The 14,919-nt window shown below is 51.5% G+C and overlaps 1 protein-coding gene and 1 long non-coding RNA gene across 5 annotated transcripts in view; one reads left to right on the top strand and one right to left on the bottom strand.

Moving 5' to 3' along the window:
* ADCY6 (adenylate cyclase 6) overlaps positions 1-12,010 on the bottom strand; it is a 29,377-nt gene extending 17,367 nt beyond the window's left edge. Inside the window, exons 1-2 of one of the 4 annotated variants that reach the window (XM_024575913.3) lie at positions 11,860-12,010; positions 10,949-11,080 (exon numbers count right to left, since the gene is read on the bottom strand). In XM_024575913.3, coding sequence (XP_024431681.3) covers positions 10,949-10,983 — 35 coding nt within the window. In that variant the 5' untranslated portion in view covers positions 10,984-11,080; positions 11,860-12,010. Of the gene's footprint in view, positions 1-1,997; positions 2,131-2,178; positions 2,197-2,554; positions 2,663-10,948; positions 11,081-11,859 lie in introns of those variants that run through there. The other 3 variants (XM_045184178.2, XM_045184179.2, XM_053921556.1) reach the window with 3 other exon arrangements.
* LOC128780583 (uncharacterized) lies at positions 3,091-13,623 on the top strand. The gene is made up of 3 exons (XR_008426500.1): positions 3,091-3,187; positions 11,979-12,191; positions 12,431-13,623. It is a non-coding gene; the product is annotated as an uncharacterized lncRNA (long non-coding RNA).
* Positions 13,624-14,919: the final 1,296 nt, after the last annotated feature.

Raw genomic sequence — 14,919 nt, 5'->3', positions numbered from 1 at the left:
GGGGAAGATCAGAAACCCAAGACTTTGATCAGGCTGTCATTCGCAAAAAGGTCACCAAAGAAAGCTTGGCTCTTCAATATACTTGATTAGAAGCACGGTCTTTGGAGGCCAGGTTTCAAACCTTACTGTGATTATCTGTTATCTTCACAGCCTCAGACAAGTCCCGGTGCCCGTCACTGCGTGTGACATGGGAAGAGCCATCGTCATGAGGAAAGAACCTGTCACGTGCTACACACTCCACAGTTCTCCCACCTGCGCCACTTTGACCCCAAAACTCTGCTGGTGGCCCAGAGATGGAAAGACAGAAAAGTCACGAGCAAGAACACCCGCCTCCACAGCCAGTCGGACGCCTGGTCCTATCAGTCCCTGTGTCCTGGCTGTCAGTCCCCAGAGCTGCTGGAGACAGAGCCCAGCGTGAGCAGGTTTCCCACCCCACCCCATGATATTTTGCCTCAGCCTCCCCCCACTTACCAGTCCCCTGACCTGTTACTGCCCCAGCCAGCACCACTGGCCCAGACCTCTGTTCCCGAAGGACCTGTTTCTGGCTGTGATCCCAGTTCCCTGGAAGCACATCCTAGCATCTGGCTCGTACCCACAGAGGAAAGGGCAGACATGGTCCAGGGGAACACAAGACCCTCCAAAGAACACTATGACTCCCACATAGGGACAGCTTCAAAGCTCTGTAATTGCCCAACCAACTATGACCATCCCACCCCAGGCTCCACTCCAGGCACAGTCCATCTCGGAGAACTCACCCCATGTCCTGCTGATATGGCAGGGGACAGGCAGAGGGCACTGTTCAATGCCACAAAACCTCCCTCGATGGTCCTCCAACCCTCCTTATCCAGGAGCCTATCACTGTGAACCATAGACCACCTCCCTCTTGCTGGTACAGGCTCCTGAGCTTGTGCCAATGATCTCCTCCTCCCCTGGCTTCCTGTACCTTCACTCTGAACATATCTGCTGCTCCAGGCACCCTGGGCTCCCAGAGCCATGTCCATTCAGCCTGGCAGACTGAGGCCCAGGGCCTCCCACACCTCAAGTCCCTTCCAAACCCTGGTCGTCCAGCCTTGAAACCCAAAGTCCGAAGCAGGCCAAGGCCCTGCCCCAAGGATGGCTCTGTCCACTGCTTTGCCCAACCCCTCTCCAGAGCTTCTCTGCCCCTGCCCTCCTTGGCAAAAAGGAGGCTCCAGGGGATTTAATACAACTTCAGAAAAGTTCATGGCAGAAGGCACTGCCCAGGCAGAGCCCTTCCGTGCCAGTGCCACCCACCATGCTGGGACATGGGCCTCAATTCGAGGCCTTTCCAGATGCACAGGAGCCTCCCCAGGGCCCGCATCTGGAGGTTCAGCATTACCTTCTCCTTGTTACCCCAGCCCTTGGTCCACCCCAACCACCTCATCAGGCTGCTCCACCTCGGAAGGGACACTCTGGAAAGGGAGGGCATGGGGAAAGAGTCCCATCGCCTCATCCACTCTAGCTTTGCAGTTAAGGCCCCAGAGCCGGCTATTTAGTCTGCCCCCCTGCTCACCCTGCGGGGGCCCGGACACCACCCCTCCCTCTCATTCCCAAGGTCTGCGGGGAGAGGAAGGGTACTCCTGCAGACAGATGCATCCCTCCCTCCGCCGAGGCTGCCTTTCCTTCCCCGAAACACAATCACACTCCACCCCAAATTTGGAGGCTCGCCCCACTGCAAAAACCTCAGGACAACGCAACCCGCAGTGCACGGCTTTGCCCGGGGTAGGGGTCGGTGCCAGCCGGGAATTTGCTCGGGGTGGAGGAGGTACGCGTGCGGCGGCGACCGAGGGCCGAGAGCCCCGAGCCCCCACCTCCGCCCCGACCGCCCCCGGCCAGCCCCGGCGGCCTCGGGCTTCCCCCCAAACACTCTCAAGAATCCCCATCCCCGCCTCCGCGCCCCACCGAGAAACTCCGGGAGCCGGCCGGGAGCGCTCCCGCCGCGCCAAGCGCCCGCCGCCCACCCCCTCGGCGCGTCTCACCTGCCGGCCGGGGTCGGCGCCTCCCCCGGGCCCCCGCCCCGCCGCCCCCGCGGGCTCCGGCCGGCCGTGCGGCCGTCCCGCGGTCCTGCTCCGTGCCCGTGCGTCCCGGCCGTCCCTCCCGCCGTCCGCCGCCCGCTCGGCCCGCGCCCCCTCCCTGCTGTCCAGCGCAGCCGCCCTCTACCCCGGATCCAGAAGTCCCCTCCCCGCCGGCTCTCGGACTGCCCGCCTTAAAGGCACAAGCTCCTTTTGTCTGGGCACCCCTCCCCCTCCCCAGCCGCCCGGCGCGCCGCCCAACGCTCTCCCCACGAACAGGGTGGGGTGGGGGAACTAAAGAAGGCGCCCCCTCCTCTCCTCCGGCCGCTCCCTCCCCTAGTCCTGGGGAAAACAAGCGGCCACTGTTCTGGGATCGAGACCCCGGGGGGAGGGGGCCGCCCAGGCGGCTCCGGGGTGCCCCCCTCCCCCCGCCCCGCCCGGGGCTGCATCCTCCAGCCTTGCCCTCCCACCTTCACCCCTGGGGTCTCCCAGCGCGCCCGCTCCCACCCGCGCGCCGCGATTACCCGGGCGCGGCACGCGGAGGGTCGTCTTCCTTCCCAGCCGGGACCCTTGGGACTGACGGATGCGGGGCGCCCACCTCTCACCCCTCACCTCTCACCCCTCCCCCTCCCTCCGCCAACCCCCGCCCTGCCTGCTATGGCCCCGCTCCCTCCCGCGGGAACTCTGTTTAATAATTAATTAAGATTTCATTCCACAAGGCGCCAGGTGTGTGCGGCCTGCTTCCCCGCGCACCACTTTTTTCCTCCTCTCCCAGCTCTCTGGGGCCTCAGCCGCGACGCGAGCCCACCGCACCCAGAGCCCAGAAGGGGGACTGAGGGAAGGGGCACTCCACGCTACCCGCGGGCCCCACAGTCTCTGGGGACTTCTCCCGGGCACCTGCCACCCAGCACAGCCCCTCCCTCGGCACCTTTTACCCAAAGGGCAGTGCTTCCCTGCTGAGGGTGGAGGGGAAAGGGGAAAGGGGGCCGCATTGCTGGGCGCACGAACTCAGAGTTGTTTGGGATTTGACATCTCACGTTTCTGAGCAGGGAGGGGCAATCCAAGCTCCCTGGGTGATGGGACAATCTTGTGGAAGCTGCTTTAACGCTCTGAGGGTTACACCAGAAAGGGGAAGAGGGCTAATTCCCAGGATGTAGGTGAGTCTGACTCGTCAGGGGGGGTGCCATGTCTCCAGAGCTGGGAAGCGGGCAGCCTGCGTGGCATCCCTGGAGGACCACCCCTGTTCTCTCAATCAGGCCCGGACCTCCTCCGCCCTTGGCAGCCCCTTCCCTACCTAACGTCTTACAGCCTGCACACCTCTAGCTGCTCCCTCCTCAGACACCGCCTACATTCTTGTCCTTCAAGGCCCAACTCTTGCCCATGCCCCATCCCCACTGGGCCCAGGACAGAGCTTGAGGCACGGAACAGAGGGAAAGAATTGGGAAAATGAATTTCCATTATTTATCGGGCATATACAATTGCACACTATATACCTTGGGTAAACCATCACTTACTCTCTTGGAGGCTCATCTATAAAATGGGAGTGAAACTGTCTGCCTTATCTTTCTTACAGGATTTTGACGATCAGCTAGAAAAGCGTTGGTTAAAATGTTGGAAAATGAGACAGGGATAGTTTATCTTACCATGTATGATATGCAGGCCTGGCTTGTAATTAGACCTTTGGGGTTTTTTGCCTGACTTCATCCTTGGAGTAGGCAGTGTTCTCGCCACTGTTAAAACGTCCTCTCCAACCTGAATCCAGTATCTGCCAGTTACCTCTCGGAATAACATGCTTACGGGGTATACGGGGGAAATGCAAAAGACAATTCAGAAAAACAAAGGTGTGCCTTGTGAAGTTTTATATTTCGGAATGGAAGGCTTTGTCCTTTGTTGTATTTCAGAATGAAAAAAAGTTTGGACACCAACCAGGTAAGCTGGAGAAGTATGTTAGGGGTCCACCTCTGGGCGCTTTAAGTCGTACTGGTGTGTTAGTCCCACCTCCTGAAGGCCATTTCCGGTTACTGGAGCGCACAGCCACCTTCTGCACCTTGCACAGACCTGTTCCTAGCACTGTAGACTGTGCAGGCCTTAAACACGATGCTGGTCTCTGCGTCATAGATAGTGCTAGGCACATTGGAAATACTCAATCATTGAATCTTTAAATGTGTAGGATATTAGGGCAGAAGGGATCTAATTCAGCTGCTGTACTTTTAGTCATTATACCAGCAAGCACTTATGGAGCATATCCTATGTGCCAACTACTCTTCTAAGCCCTTCTAGTTATCATCATCCTCAGCTTAGAGATGGGGAAAGTGAGGCACAGCGAGGTTCAATAGCTTCTCGAAGGCCAGAGAGGAAGTGGTAGATCCAGATTTTGAACACCTGCAGTCGCGCTTCAGAGTCTGTGTTCATAACCGCTACGCTGCCCTGACTCCAGAAAACCGAGCCCCCGCGAGGGGAAGGGGCATGCCCAGGCCACACAGCCGGTGGGTGATAACAGAGTAGGAGCAAGACTCACAGCCACTGGCCCAAACTCATTGCTCTTTCCACTCTGCCTCACTATGACATGCCTGTACATATCACAGACACGGATAGTGCCAGGCCTTCCCTGTGACTCCTCGGGAGCACAGATGTTCTTCTGCTGGTGGGTGGGCTTTATCCACACGCATTCCGCTGGGGGCAGTATGTGCATCGGAGGGTGGGGGCAATGGGCCCTGGATCTTAGCTTCATGACCCAAAAACTGTGAGAACTGCTGCTACTGACCACTGCCAAGGGCCAGGGACCCCTCAGCAGACCAGCAGGTGAGAGTCTGGGCCTTCCACCAGCCCCCGCATAACAGAGGGTTGGGTGTACGGCACATGCTTCAGTCGGGCCATCTGCCTCTGAAGTGCACCAAGGCTGCTTCAGAAAGCTTGCAGGTGAGTAGCTTGGTGGAAAACAGGGAGTCTTTGAGACGGTGGTTCTCAGACCTCCTCTGAGCCCCTGAAAGAAGTGGAGCACCCAGCAGACACGATGACATGTGAGCACGTTAGAACAACTGTGCAGCACTGTGCTGTGCCACATCTGGTGTCGTCTAGGTTGGCAGGCACCGAAGTTTTAGGGAAAAGAGATTGTAAAGCCTTACAACTGGGAAAACTCCGTCTATCACTTTTTTCTTTGAATTAGGACAAGGTGGCTGTGGCCATGTGTCCATGGCCGAGCACCTTGGTCCAGCCGGTGGAACAGCAACCCTGCGGGGCCTAGTTTGAGAACCTCCTTATCCCGGGATGGAAAATAAGCAGCAAGGCAGGGATCAATGGGAGGGTTTTCAGTCTGACCAAAAGGAAGAAAAGAAGAGAGGGGGAGGCAGTTGGCATGAACTGTTTCTATTTCTCCAAGTCTAACTTGGTCTCATATGAACAGGGTATTTTTCTAATACAGACCACAGTCACATGAGAGTATTCTCAACCTCTCATTTTCCGGAAGAGGAAATTCCTGCAAGGACAGGGTATTATATGTAAATGCAAGTTCCGTATAGCCATAAGTGTATCTGGACCGCACTCTGTAAATATCTAGTGTTGGAAACACCCTGTAATGTAGCAAAGGGACGGGCTTGAGTCTCCTGAGCCTCCCCTGGGTTGTTTGGGCAACAGCTAAGCAACCTCTGCCTACTCCCTTTTACAAAGCAAGGATTCCTTTTACAGTGCACATCACCATTCCCCAACGTTTCTTTCTTAAAGACCAGATTTCTGCAGGTTACATTTTCTGAAAGTGAGAACGATGTGTAAAAACAGCCCACATTCATTCAATCCAGCAAATACACCCTGTCCACTTCAACCCTAACGTGACCGCTGCTCTCGCTGCCGCCCAGAGACTCTTGGCTTCCTCTGGGCCCCAGGGGTGGAGGAAGCCTTGGCCACCACCAGCCTCACAACCACTAACACCCACAGGAATGGAATAGTTGACTGTAAACTCCAGAGGGATACAAACTTCCCTCCTCATTCCTTAGTTCCACATCCATTCTTTCCACAAATATTCATAAATAACTGAATATTTATGAATATGCCTACTACGTTCCAGGTACTGTTCTATTAACAGGTGCTGGGGATGCAGAAATTGAACACAGCAGACGGGCTCCCTAGTCTCACGGGGTGGTAGTTGGTGGTGACAAGTGCAATGATGACAACTAGAAATGAGGATGGATGGAAAGTGACTGGGGGAGAAACCCAGGCTAGGTTGTCCAGAGGCCTCTCTGAGGAAGTGACATTTATACAGAGACCTAAATGACGAGGAATCAGTCATGCAAAGAATCTGAGAAAAGAGCATCCCAGGCAGAGGGGACAGCTCATGCAAAAGTTCTAAACCAACAGCAAGCTCACTGTGTTCCAAGAAAGAGAAAGTCCGGGAGGCTGAAACCCGGCATGCTGCCGGAAGAAAGTACAAGGTGAGGTCAGAGAGGGAGGCACGCCCTAGCTAGAGCACCGCTCTCAGGCCAGGGTAAGGGGTTTAGATTTCATTCAAAGTGTAATGACAAGGCTTGGAAGATGTGAAGCTTGGAAGCCACATGATCTGATTTATGATTTTAAAAGATCATGTTGGCTACTGGGTGGAGAATAAATCTAGGGATCAAGAGATGCCAGGGAAGCCACTTAGGAAGCTACTATACCGGTGTGGGTAGAGAGGCCTGACAAGGACTGTAATAGCAGATTGAGAAGTGGAAGGACTCAGGAAATATTTTGGAGTTGGAATAGCCTGATGACTGGCTTTTGTTCCCTCTCTATGATTATCTGTATCAAATAATTACCAAAAACTAATGAATATTTATCGAGCACCTACTATATGCCAGGCACTGTGCTAGACACTGGAATTTATAGTCCAGAGAAGACAAACCCCACCTCCTTCCACCCTACTGCCATAGGAAGCTCTAAATTGGGGGAGCTCCTGCCCATCCCATCCCACCCCATTTGCAGGGCCAGAGGCACACCCTTCACCCCACCCCTGCACTCTACTCCAGTGCTGAGCTACAGGTGACTGACGGGTGTCTGAGGAGTGTTTACAGCTGGAGAATTGATGCCATAAAAATAAGAGTCCAAAGTTCTCCCAAGATCTCAGAACAAACACCAGGGGAACCCAAGGGCTTCTACACTGGGGAGAGCCAGGGCCACGTGGACAAGAGAAAACTGTTGGTGGCCACAGTACTGCTCACCCTTGTCTGGGTCCCCAGAGCTCCGCCTGCCAGAGTGCCGGTCAAGGCAGACTTCCTCCTCTTTCTCTACCATTCCCTTCTCCCTGCAATTCCCCCCAAGCTCCCTTAGTAGATTTCTGAGTCTCGTGTGCCCTCTGGTGGCACCTTCCTGACACTGCAGCCCATAGTTAATCTCAGCTTTTCACTACTCAATCTACAAACTTCTCTGGCTACTTGCTCCAGGGAGCCACATGGGAAATTCTAGAAATTCTCGGGAGGGTTGAGAATGCTATTGTATTAAGGCAAAGTTCACACCAGTTTCTGAGCCTTAGAAGCACAAGCCAGCCGTCCATCTATTGCCAGGCTCACCTCTCTTTTACTGGTTAAACAAACTACTGTATTTTGCCATGTATAATGCGCACCCATGTTTTCGGCCCAAACTTTCAGAAAAAAAAATCTTTTGCTCTAATTTTTAATTCAATTTTGTATTATTTATATTTAGATACTTGTTTTTTGTAGTATAAAGGAATTTCAGCATTTATTTTTGAACGTATTATGGTACAAGAAACTTCATGTAACAAATAATTACAAAACACAAGAACAGATACAAGGTACTTCAGGTACTACCCATGTATAATGCACATCCTTATTTTTTCCCCTCAAAATTTTGGGCAAAAGTGCACATTATACATGCAAAATACAGTATCTGAGCACCTTCTGTGAGCTGATCCCAGGCACCACGTGCAAAGTCAACTCCAGCTCAGGTGACAAGACATTCCCACCAGGTCTTTGAGTCTGGGGCTGGTGATGTAACGAAGCTAGAGTGGCTTCCAGCCCACCCTGCTGTCAGGGGCAGCGCACCCAGTGACAGTGGCCCCGCTCCAGACTTTGCCACGGCTCCTGCTGCCCAATTTCCTCTTGTCCCTGCCCCTTCCTTTAAGCCTGGTACTCTGTCCTTTCCATCAATTCTTCGAGCAAGTTACTCACTACCCTTCCAATAAATGTCTTTTCTGCTCACATTAGTTGGAGTCTGTTTTTGGTTTTGCCATCAGGAAAATGACTGGTACATTGCACAGTCAGTTGGGCCTCTCTGAACCTTAGTTTCCCTCTCGGTAAGAAGGGATGACAACAGTGACTTCCGCGTGCAAGGCTGTTTGATTAGATGAGTGTATTCATCATCTATCGCTGCATAACAAGTTTCCAGCTTAAAACAGCACACATTTACCATCTCCAGTTTCTGTGGGTCAGGAGTCTGGGCCTGGCTTGGCTGGGTGCTCTGCTTCAGGATCTTACAAAGCTGCCATCAAGGTGTCAGCCCAGGACGAAGTCTCTTCTGAGGCTCAAATGAGGAAGAATCAATCCCAAGCTCAGGTGGCTGTTGACATGACTCAGGTCCTGCAGCTCATTGGACCGAGGATCTCCGCCCCCTCCCACCTGGGTCTCTCCAACACAGCTGTTTGCTTCATCCAAGCCAGTGAGAGAGAGTGCTAGCTAGATCAATGTCACAGTCTCTGGTAGTCTAATCACAGAAGTGTCATCCCAGCACTTAATGCTGTGTTCTATAAACTACAAGCAAGTCACAAGGCCGGCAATTAAGTAAGAGGAGGGGATCACCCAAGGCCATGGATACCCAGAGATAGGGATCACATGGGGCTATCTTAGAGTCAGTCTGCCACACGATGTAGCTGTTGATCATCATTCAAGGCCTCGCTCAAAATCCCACTTCCTTCTTGGGGGCTTTTCAAGTCCCTCTTCAACCCAAACCCGTCAGAATTAACCCCTCTTACAAAAGGGGAAACTTGAAGATGTACTAGTTATTAGACGGGATTATTTTTGTGTTAGGAGGAATGATGTTATTTTTGCACTATAAGATGTTTTTTTCAAGAAATACTAGTGGTAGAATATCATGATGCTCACACTTGTCTTTAAAATATCTTAGAGTGCCCTGGCTGGTGTGGCTCAGTGCACTGAGTGCCCGCTGGTGGACCAAAAGATTGCTGGTTCGATTCCTAGTCAGGGCGCATACCTGGGTTGCGGGCTGGGTCCCTGGTTGGGGGTGTGCGAGAGGCAACCAATGTATCTCTAGTGCACTGATGTTTCTATTCCTCTTTTTCTCTCTCCCTTTCCCTTTCTCTAAAAATAAAATAGATAACATCTTTATTTAAAAAAATTGTCATGAATGCCACTTTAACCAAGTGATCAAATTTAACCACAGTAAAAATGGGACAAATTGACAATCATATACCCCCAGTCAGATGCGCTGGGAAGGACTGACCCTAGGTAGTAATCTTACCAAAAAGTCTTTAAGCTGAATCTAATCACAAGGAAACAAATCGAGGTACATTTCTAAAACGATCGGTCTGCACTCTTCAAAAACATCAACGTTATGGAAGAAAAAAACCCAGCTGGGGAACTGATGCGGTTTTAAGGAAACTGGACAGACAACTACATGTAATTCATGATGCTTGATTGGCTCCCAGATTTGTTTTTAAGTCATAAAGACATTGTTGGGACAACGGGGGAAATTGGAAATTTGAAATGCGTTAGGAACATTGCATAAATGTTAGAGTCCTTGAGCGCGGTGGTGTTTGGCGACCATGGAGAAATGCCTCCGTTCCGGGTAAACACATGACGAAATATTTAGGAATGAAGTTGATGTCACGAAGTGGTTCGGGGAAAAAACGCGCATCTGCCTAGGGTCAGAGCGAGCGTGGGGAAACACTCGCAACCAAGGGAGTCTAGGGGAGAAAGGTCTGTGCATTTTTTTGTATTATTCCTGTAACTTTAAGCCTACAGAAAGGTTTAAAATTTTTCAAGATGAAAATTTGGGGAAATGCCAAACCTTCAGAGTTTTAATGTCAGTTGAAAAATACTCCAAATGAGGAAAGTGACCGGGCAGGCAGTTCCCCTAAATGTCCCACAGAGGTGGGGGCGGGGCGCCGCCGTGGGTGCTGGCCCACTAGGCACGGAGAGTGCTAGCTGCCAGCAAAGCAGGAACGCTGGAAAAATATTTATTTTGAAATAATGTGCTATTTGGCATTGTTCCAAAAACATCCAATTTGTCATGGAAATTTTTTAGAATTTTGTTAGACTTCTTACATTTTTCTTACAGTTGACTTGTTTTTCACTGCGAAGGGACTGTCACAATCTTTTTCATGCTTCAGACGGCTAAAGTCTTCGCGTGCCTGCAGCCACCCACCGAGGCTAATGGGCTGGGGGCTGGCAGCGGGGACCCGAAGGCGCGCGGGGGTGGGGGGGCGGGGGGGGGCCCCCCCGCAGTTACTAAAAGCCCTTTGGAATTCGGTAGCCAGAGTCTGGGAATCCAGCGGGAAAGCTAGCAGTCGTGAGAATGGAAACTTTATACTTCATTCTATCCTGGACTGTTTTAGGGGCCATTATTTATTTTCTTTTTGTTCTTCCTTAATATTAGGTAAAGATTTTTGTTTGCTTCAAACAAACGTGAGCCTCTCTCAGCCACGTTGAGAAGAGCCGAGACACACGTCTTCCCCCAGCCTTGGGCAGAGCTCTCAGGGGAAAGCAGAGCCTTCCAGGGCTGCCCACCTGGCCGAGTGTGTTTTGTAGGAAAGCTGTTTGCCTCCTACCCTCCTTCTCCCTCCCCTTCTCTCCTCCTGCCGGGCCCTTCCTGCCCCACCCCACGCCACCTGTTTTCCTTCCCAGTGTGGAATGAATAGCCGGGGTTGAGCGGTGAAGTCCAGAAGACCTGGATTCCAACCAGTTGTGACAGGGACAAACCTCAAAACGTATGCTTCCTTCCAGCAAATATCCATTAATGCCAAAGAGGCAGCAGGCACCACTCCAGGTCCAGGCGGCAGCGGGGCAGGTCAGGAAGACAGACAAGGTTCCTGCCCTCATGCAACTCACATCCTAGTCCAGGGAGGCAGACAATAAACACGAAGACAAATGAGTAAGAAAAGTAAACGCCATGAAAAGGATGTTGTAGAATCTAGCTACACATTGTATGAATTCAACGTGACGCCATTCTGGAAGAGGCGAAACTGTGGGGACGGTACAAAGACCGATGGTTACTGGGGGTGTGGGGGAGAAGAGGGCGAATAGGGGAGCACAGAGGGTTCTAAGGCAGTGAGCCTGTTCTGTGTGCTGCAGTGGAATATGTCATTTTCCATTTGTCAAGACCCACAGAACGCGCAGCACCCAGAGTGAGCCCTCACATAAACTCTGGACTTGGGGTGACTGTGGAGTGTCCATCCAGGTTTGTGGACCCTAACAGAAGTAGCCCTCCAGCGGGGGAAGTGAATAGTGAGGGAGGCTGTGCATGGAAGGGGCGAGGGGGCATGTGGGAGCTGTACTTTATGCTCACTTCTGCTGTAAACCTAAAACGGCTCTAAAAAATAAAGTATTTTTCAGAAAGGTGTCTTGTGGGAAATTAACATGTGATAAAAGGAAACTGGAGGGACCTGCTTTAGACGGGGTGAAAAGGAAGCCTCTCTGAGGCCGTTTTCTCAGCTGTAAAATGGAAGTAGGAGTATTTGCCTTCCTATGTATATGAAAGTGCTCTTTAAGTTATTACGTCTCTTCCCATGTGACAAAGTCTGCAAGGACACCTTGCAGTATAGCGGTAAGTCTCTCTGAAGTGGCCCCCTGAGCCCTGCCTTCTGGTGCATAAGTGAACATTTAATCCTCACCTTCGAGTCAGGGCTGGATCTGGTGACTCGCCTCTAGGGGATAAAATGCAGCAAGAATGATGAAAAGTCACTTCCGAAGTCTCAAAAAGACTGCAACTTCTACCCCCGCTCTCTCTCAGAAGCAGGCTGCCCTGTTGCGTGTGACCCTATGTAGAGGAGCTGATGTGTCCAGGCAACCCGGCGAAGATCTACGGTGAGGTCTTACAGGTGCAACTGCCGGATGCGACGTGCGGTCCCGGACGGGGTATTGATCGGATATATCAGCGGCAAAAGACATTGTTGGGCCGGTGGAGGAGATCTGAATATTGACTGGGATTAGAGAAGATGAAAAAGTAGGTTCAAAATAGCATGCTCACTATGATATCATTTTGCTAAAAGAAATCGTTTGTGTGTGTGTGTGTGCATTTAAAAGGAAACAACCTACTCTATTGCCTAGCAATTCCATTTCTAGGCATATATATCCAAGAGAAATGAGTTCCTATGTCTACCAAAAGGCTCATGTTTAAGAATGTTCATAGCAATTTTATTCATTGTAGACAAAATTGGAATCATCCTAAACGTTCTTCAACAGGAGAACAGGTGAATAGATTAGGCTGCATCCCAACAATGGAATACTACACAGCAACGAGAAAGAGCAAACTGCGGGCAAGTGCAAGGAGGGTGGCTCTCAAAAATCGACTGCTGTGGGAAAGCAGCCGGATGCAGAAGAGCACACTGTGTACACCGCGTTCACGTGAAGCTGGAGAACAGGCAGATCCGATCTGCAGTGGGAAGAGCCGGAAGAGCCGTGACCCCGGGAGGCTGGGTCCCGACTGTGAAGGGGCCCGAGGGAAGTTCCTGGGGTGAGGACGGTGTAGGCCAGCGGCTTTCCACCTTTTCCACCTCATGGCACGCATGAGCTAACTACTAAAATTTGGTGGCATACAAAGAAATGTTATATTTTTTGCCTATCTGACAAAAAATAGGTATATTTCTGATTGATTTACAAAAAAAAATAATAGTAATACCTACCCTTTTTGCTCCAAAGTGGCTTTTTTTAAAAAAATCAGGTGCCTGTACTTGTACACAAGGATTTCCGGTACCAAGAATTAACCAATCGGACACAATTTTATTATGTGACGTGACCAATCAGAGCAACTCTGTTACATGACCTATACACTTAAGGTTCAGGGCGGGGCATTCACACAGACGGCCAGTGTTGCGTTGGCTGTTGTCATCGTTTCATTCGACAGTCTGAGGGAAAAGGGGTCAGTGCCCCGACTCAATGGTCAGATTGAAAATTGCCGTTGTAGACCTTGGTTTCGATGTGGTTGCACAGACATAGATATATATGTCCCCAAAACTGTACTTTTAGTATTTGTGTACTTTATATAATTGAGTTGTACCTCAAGTTTTTAAAAATTTTAAGAACAGTCCTGGCTGGTGTGGCTTAGTGGGTTGAGCACTGGCCTGTGAACCAAAGGTCACCAGTTTGATTCCCAGTCAGGTCACATGCCTGGGTTGTGTGCCAGGTCCCCAGTAGGGGGAGCACGAGAGGCAACCACACATTGATGTTTCTCTCCCTCTTTCTCCCTCCCTTCCCCTCTCTTAAATAGATAAAAATTTTAAACGAAATTTGAAGAACAAAACATCCATAAGGATTACACTTAAAGTGTTAATGGTGATAATACCTGGATGATGGGAATACTATGTTTTGATTTGTTTTGTCTTGTTGCTTGTCTGCCTTTTCTAATTTTCTACAATCTGTAAGTACGGCTTCTGTAATAAAAGGTTTTTTAAACTGCATTCCAAATACTTGATGATGTTATTCCTGCTGCCTGGGGAAGACTCAAGAAATGTACTTGCTGCGTCTTTCCTGAAGAAGGTAGGGTGTGGTCACGAATAACAGGACGGAATGAAGTGCCGATCCCTGTGGCCTGCAGGTGAGGGGACTTCCCAGGGCAAGTCCTCAGCGCTGAGCACGTGGAAGGGCAGAGGGACCCCGAGTTTCTGGCCCACACAGTGTAATGGAAAGGACCCAGGAGGTAGACTCTGAAGATCTGGGTCTGAACCCACATCCACCATGGGCTGACTGCGGCCTTTGAACCTCAGAAGAGGAAGGACTGAGGGTCAGCCAAGGGCGCAGGCTGAAACTCAAGCCGTGTTCGTACAGTTTCCACCACATGCTGCTCACCTGTTTACGAGACCCTCACCCCCAGTAGTAACAATTAACCTTAACACGGCCATTCCATTCTCTGAAACAAATGTTCCTGTCGAATCCTCACAGATCCTCTGTTAAGCAAGCACTGTTCTTTCCCCTTATTAAAGGTAAGAAACTCATTTGCTGAAATAAGTGATTTGCCCACAACTAGTGATAGAATCAGGACTCGCCTTCTGTATCAGACTCCCAATCCGTGGTTCTTTCTCCAGGCCTTTCCTGACACTGACCTGCACTCTCCTCGCCTGCACTTGCCCCCAGAAGGTCTGTAGCTCTCCACTGTCAGCAGGACGCTGGTTCCCGGAGGGACAGAGGCCTCTGCACACAGTATCCCTGAATGACCGAATGGCTTACTGGTACTGACTCCAGGTCAGAAGAGGCACCAGGCCTCTTCTGGCTCTGTGTAACCCCAGGGGCATTTGGGAGTCTAGACCTCCAATGCCGGGGAGTCACTGGGATCAAGGTCTTTCAGTCTTGCTTCCCAACCTGGCTGCAGGGCAGCTGCCAGCTCCCTCTGCCCTCTTGACCCATGACAAGGAGCAAGGACTCTTCTTCACCAGCCCACTTCCCTCCTGCCTAGGCGGCTTCTCGCCATGGCCGCTACTTCCCTATCCAGCCCTGCCTCTCCCTAACACCTCCTCCCAGGCCCCTGGGCCTCAGCAACCCCCTTCCCCCATCCCTGCCCCTCACAGCTAGTGAAGGAGCAGTAAGAAGCAGGGCAAGAAGAGGCAATAGTGGGCCCGAGGGGCAGCAGCTGTGAGCAGCTAGCACTATGCTCTCTTCAATAATTCATTGCCAGAGAGGTTGAAGGCACCATGTCCTCATTCTGAACTGGAGGTGGCTACCACAGCTCAGACCCTTAA

This window comes from Desmodus rotundus, chromosome 3 (assembly GCF_022682495.2).
Source record: "Desmodus rotundus isolate HL8 chromosome 3, HLdesRot8A.1, whole genome shotgun sequence".
Lineage (NCBI taxonomy): Eukaryota > Metazoa > Chordata > Mammalia > Chiroptera > Phyllostomidae > Desmodus > Desmodus rotundus.
Note: the sequence above shows the minus strand (reverse complement) of the source record. Positions and strands in the feature narration are given on the sequence as shown.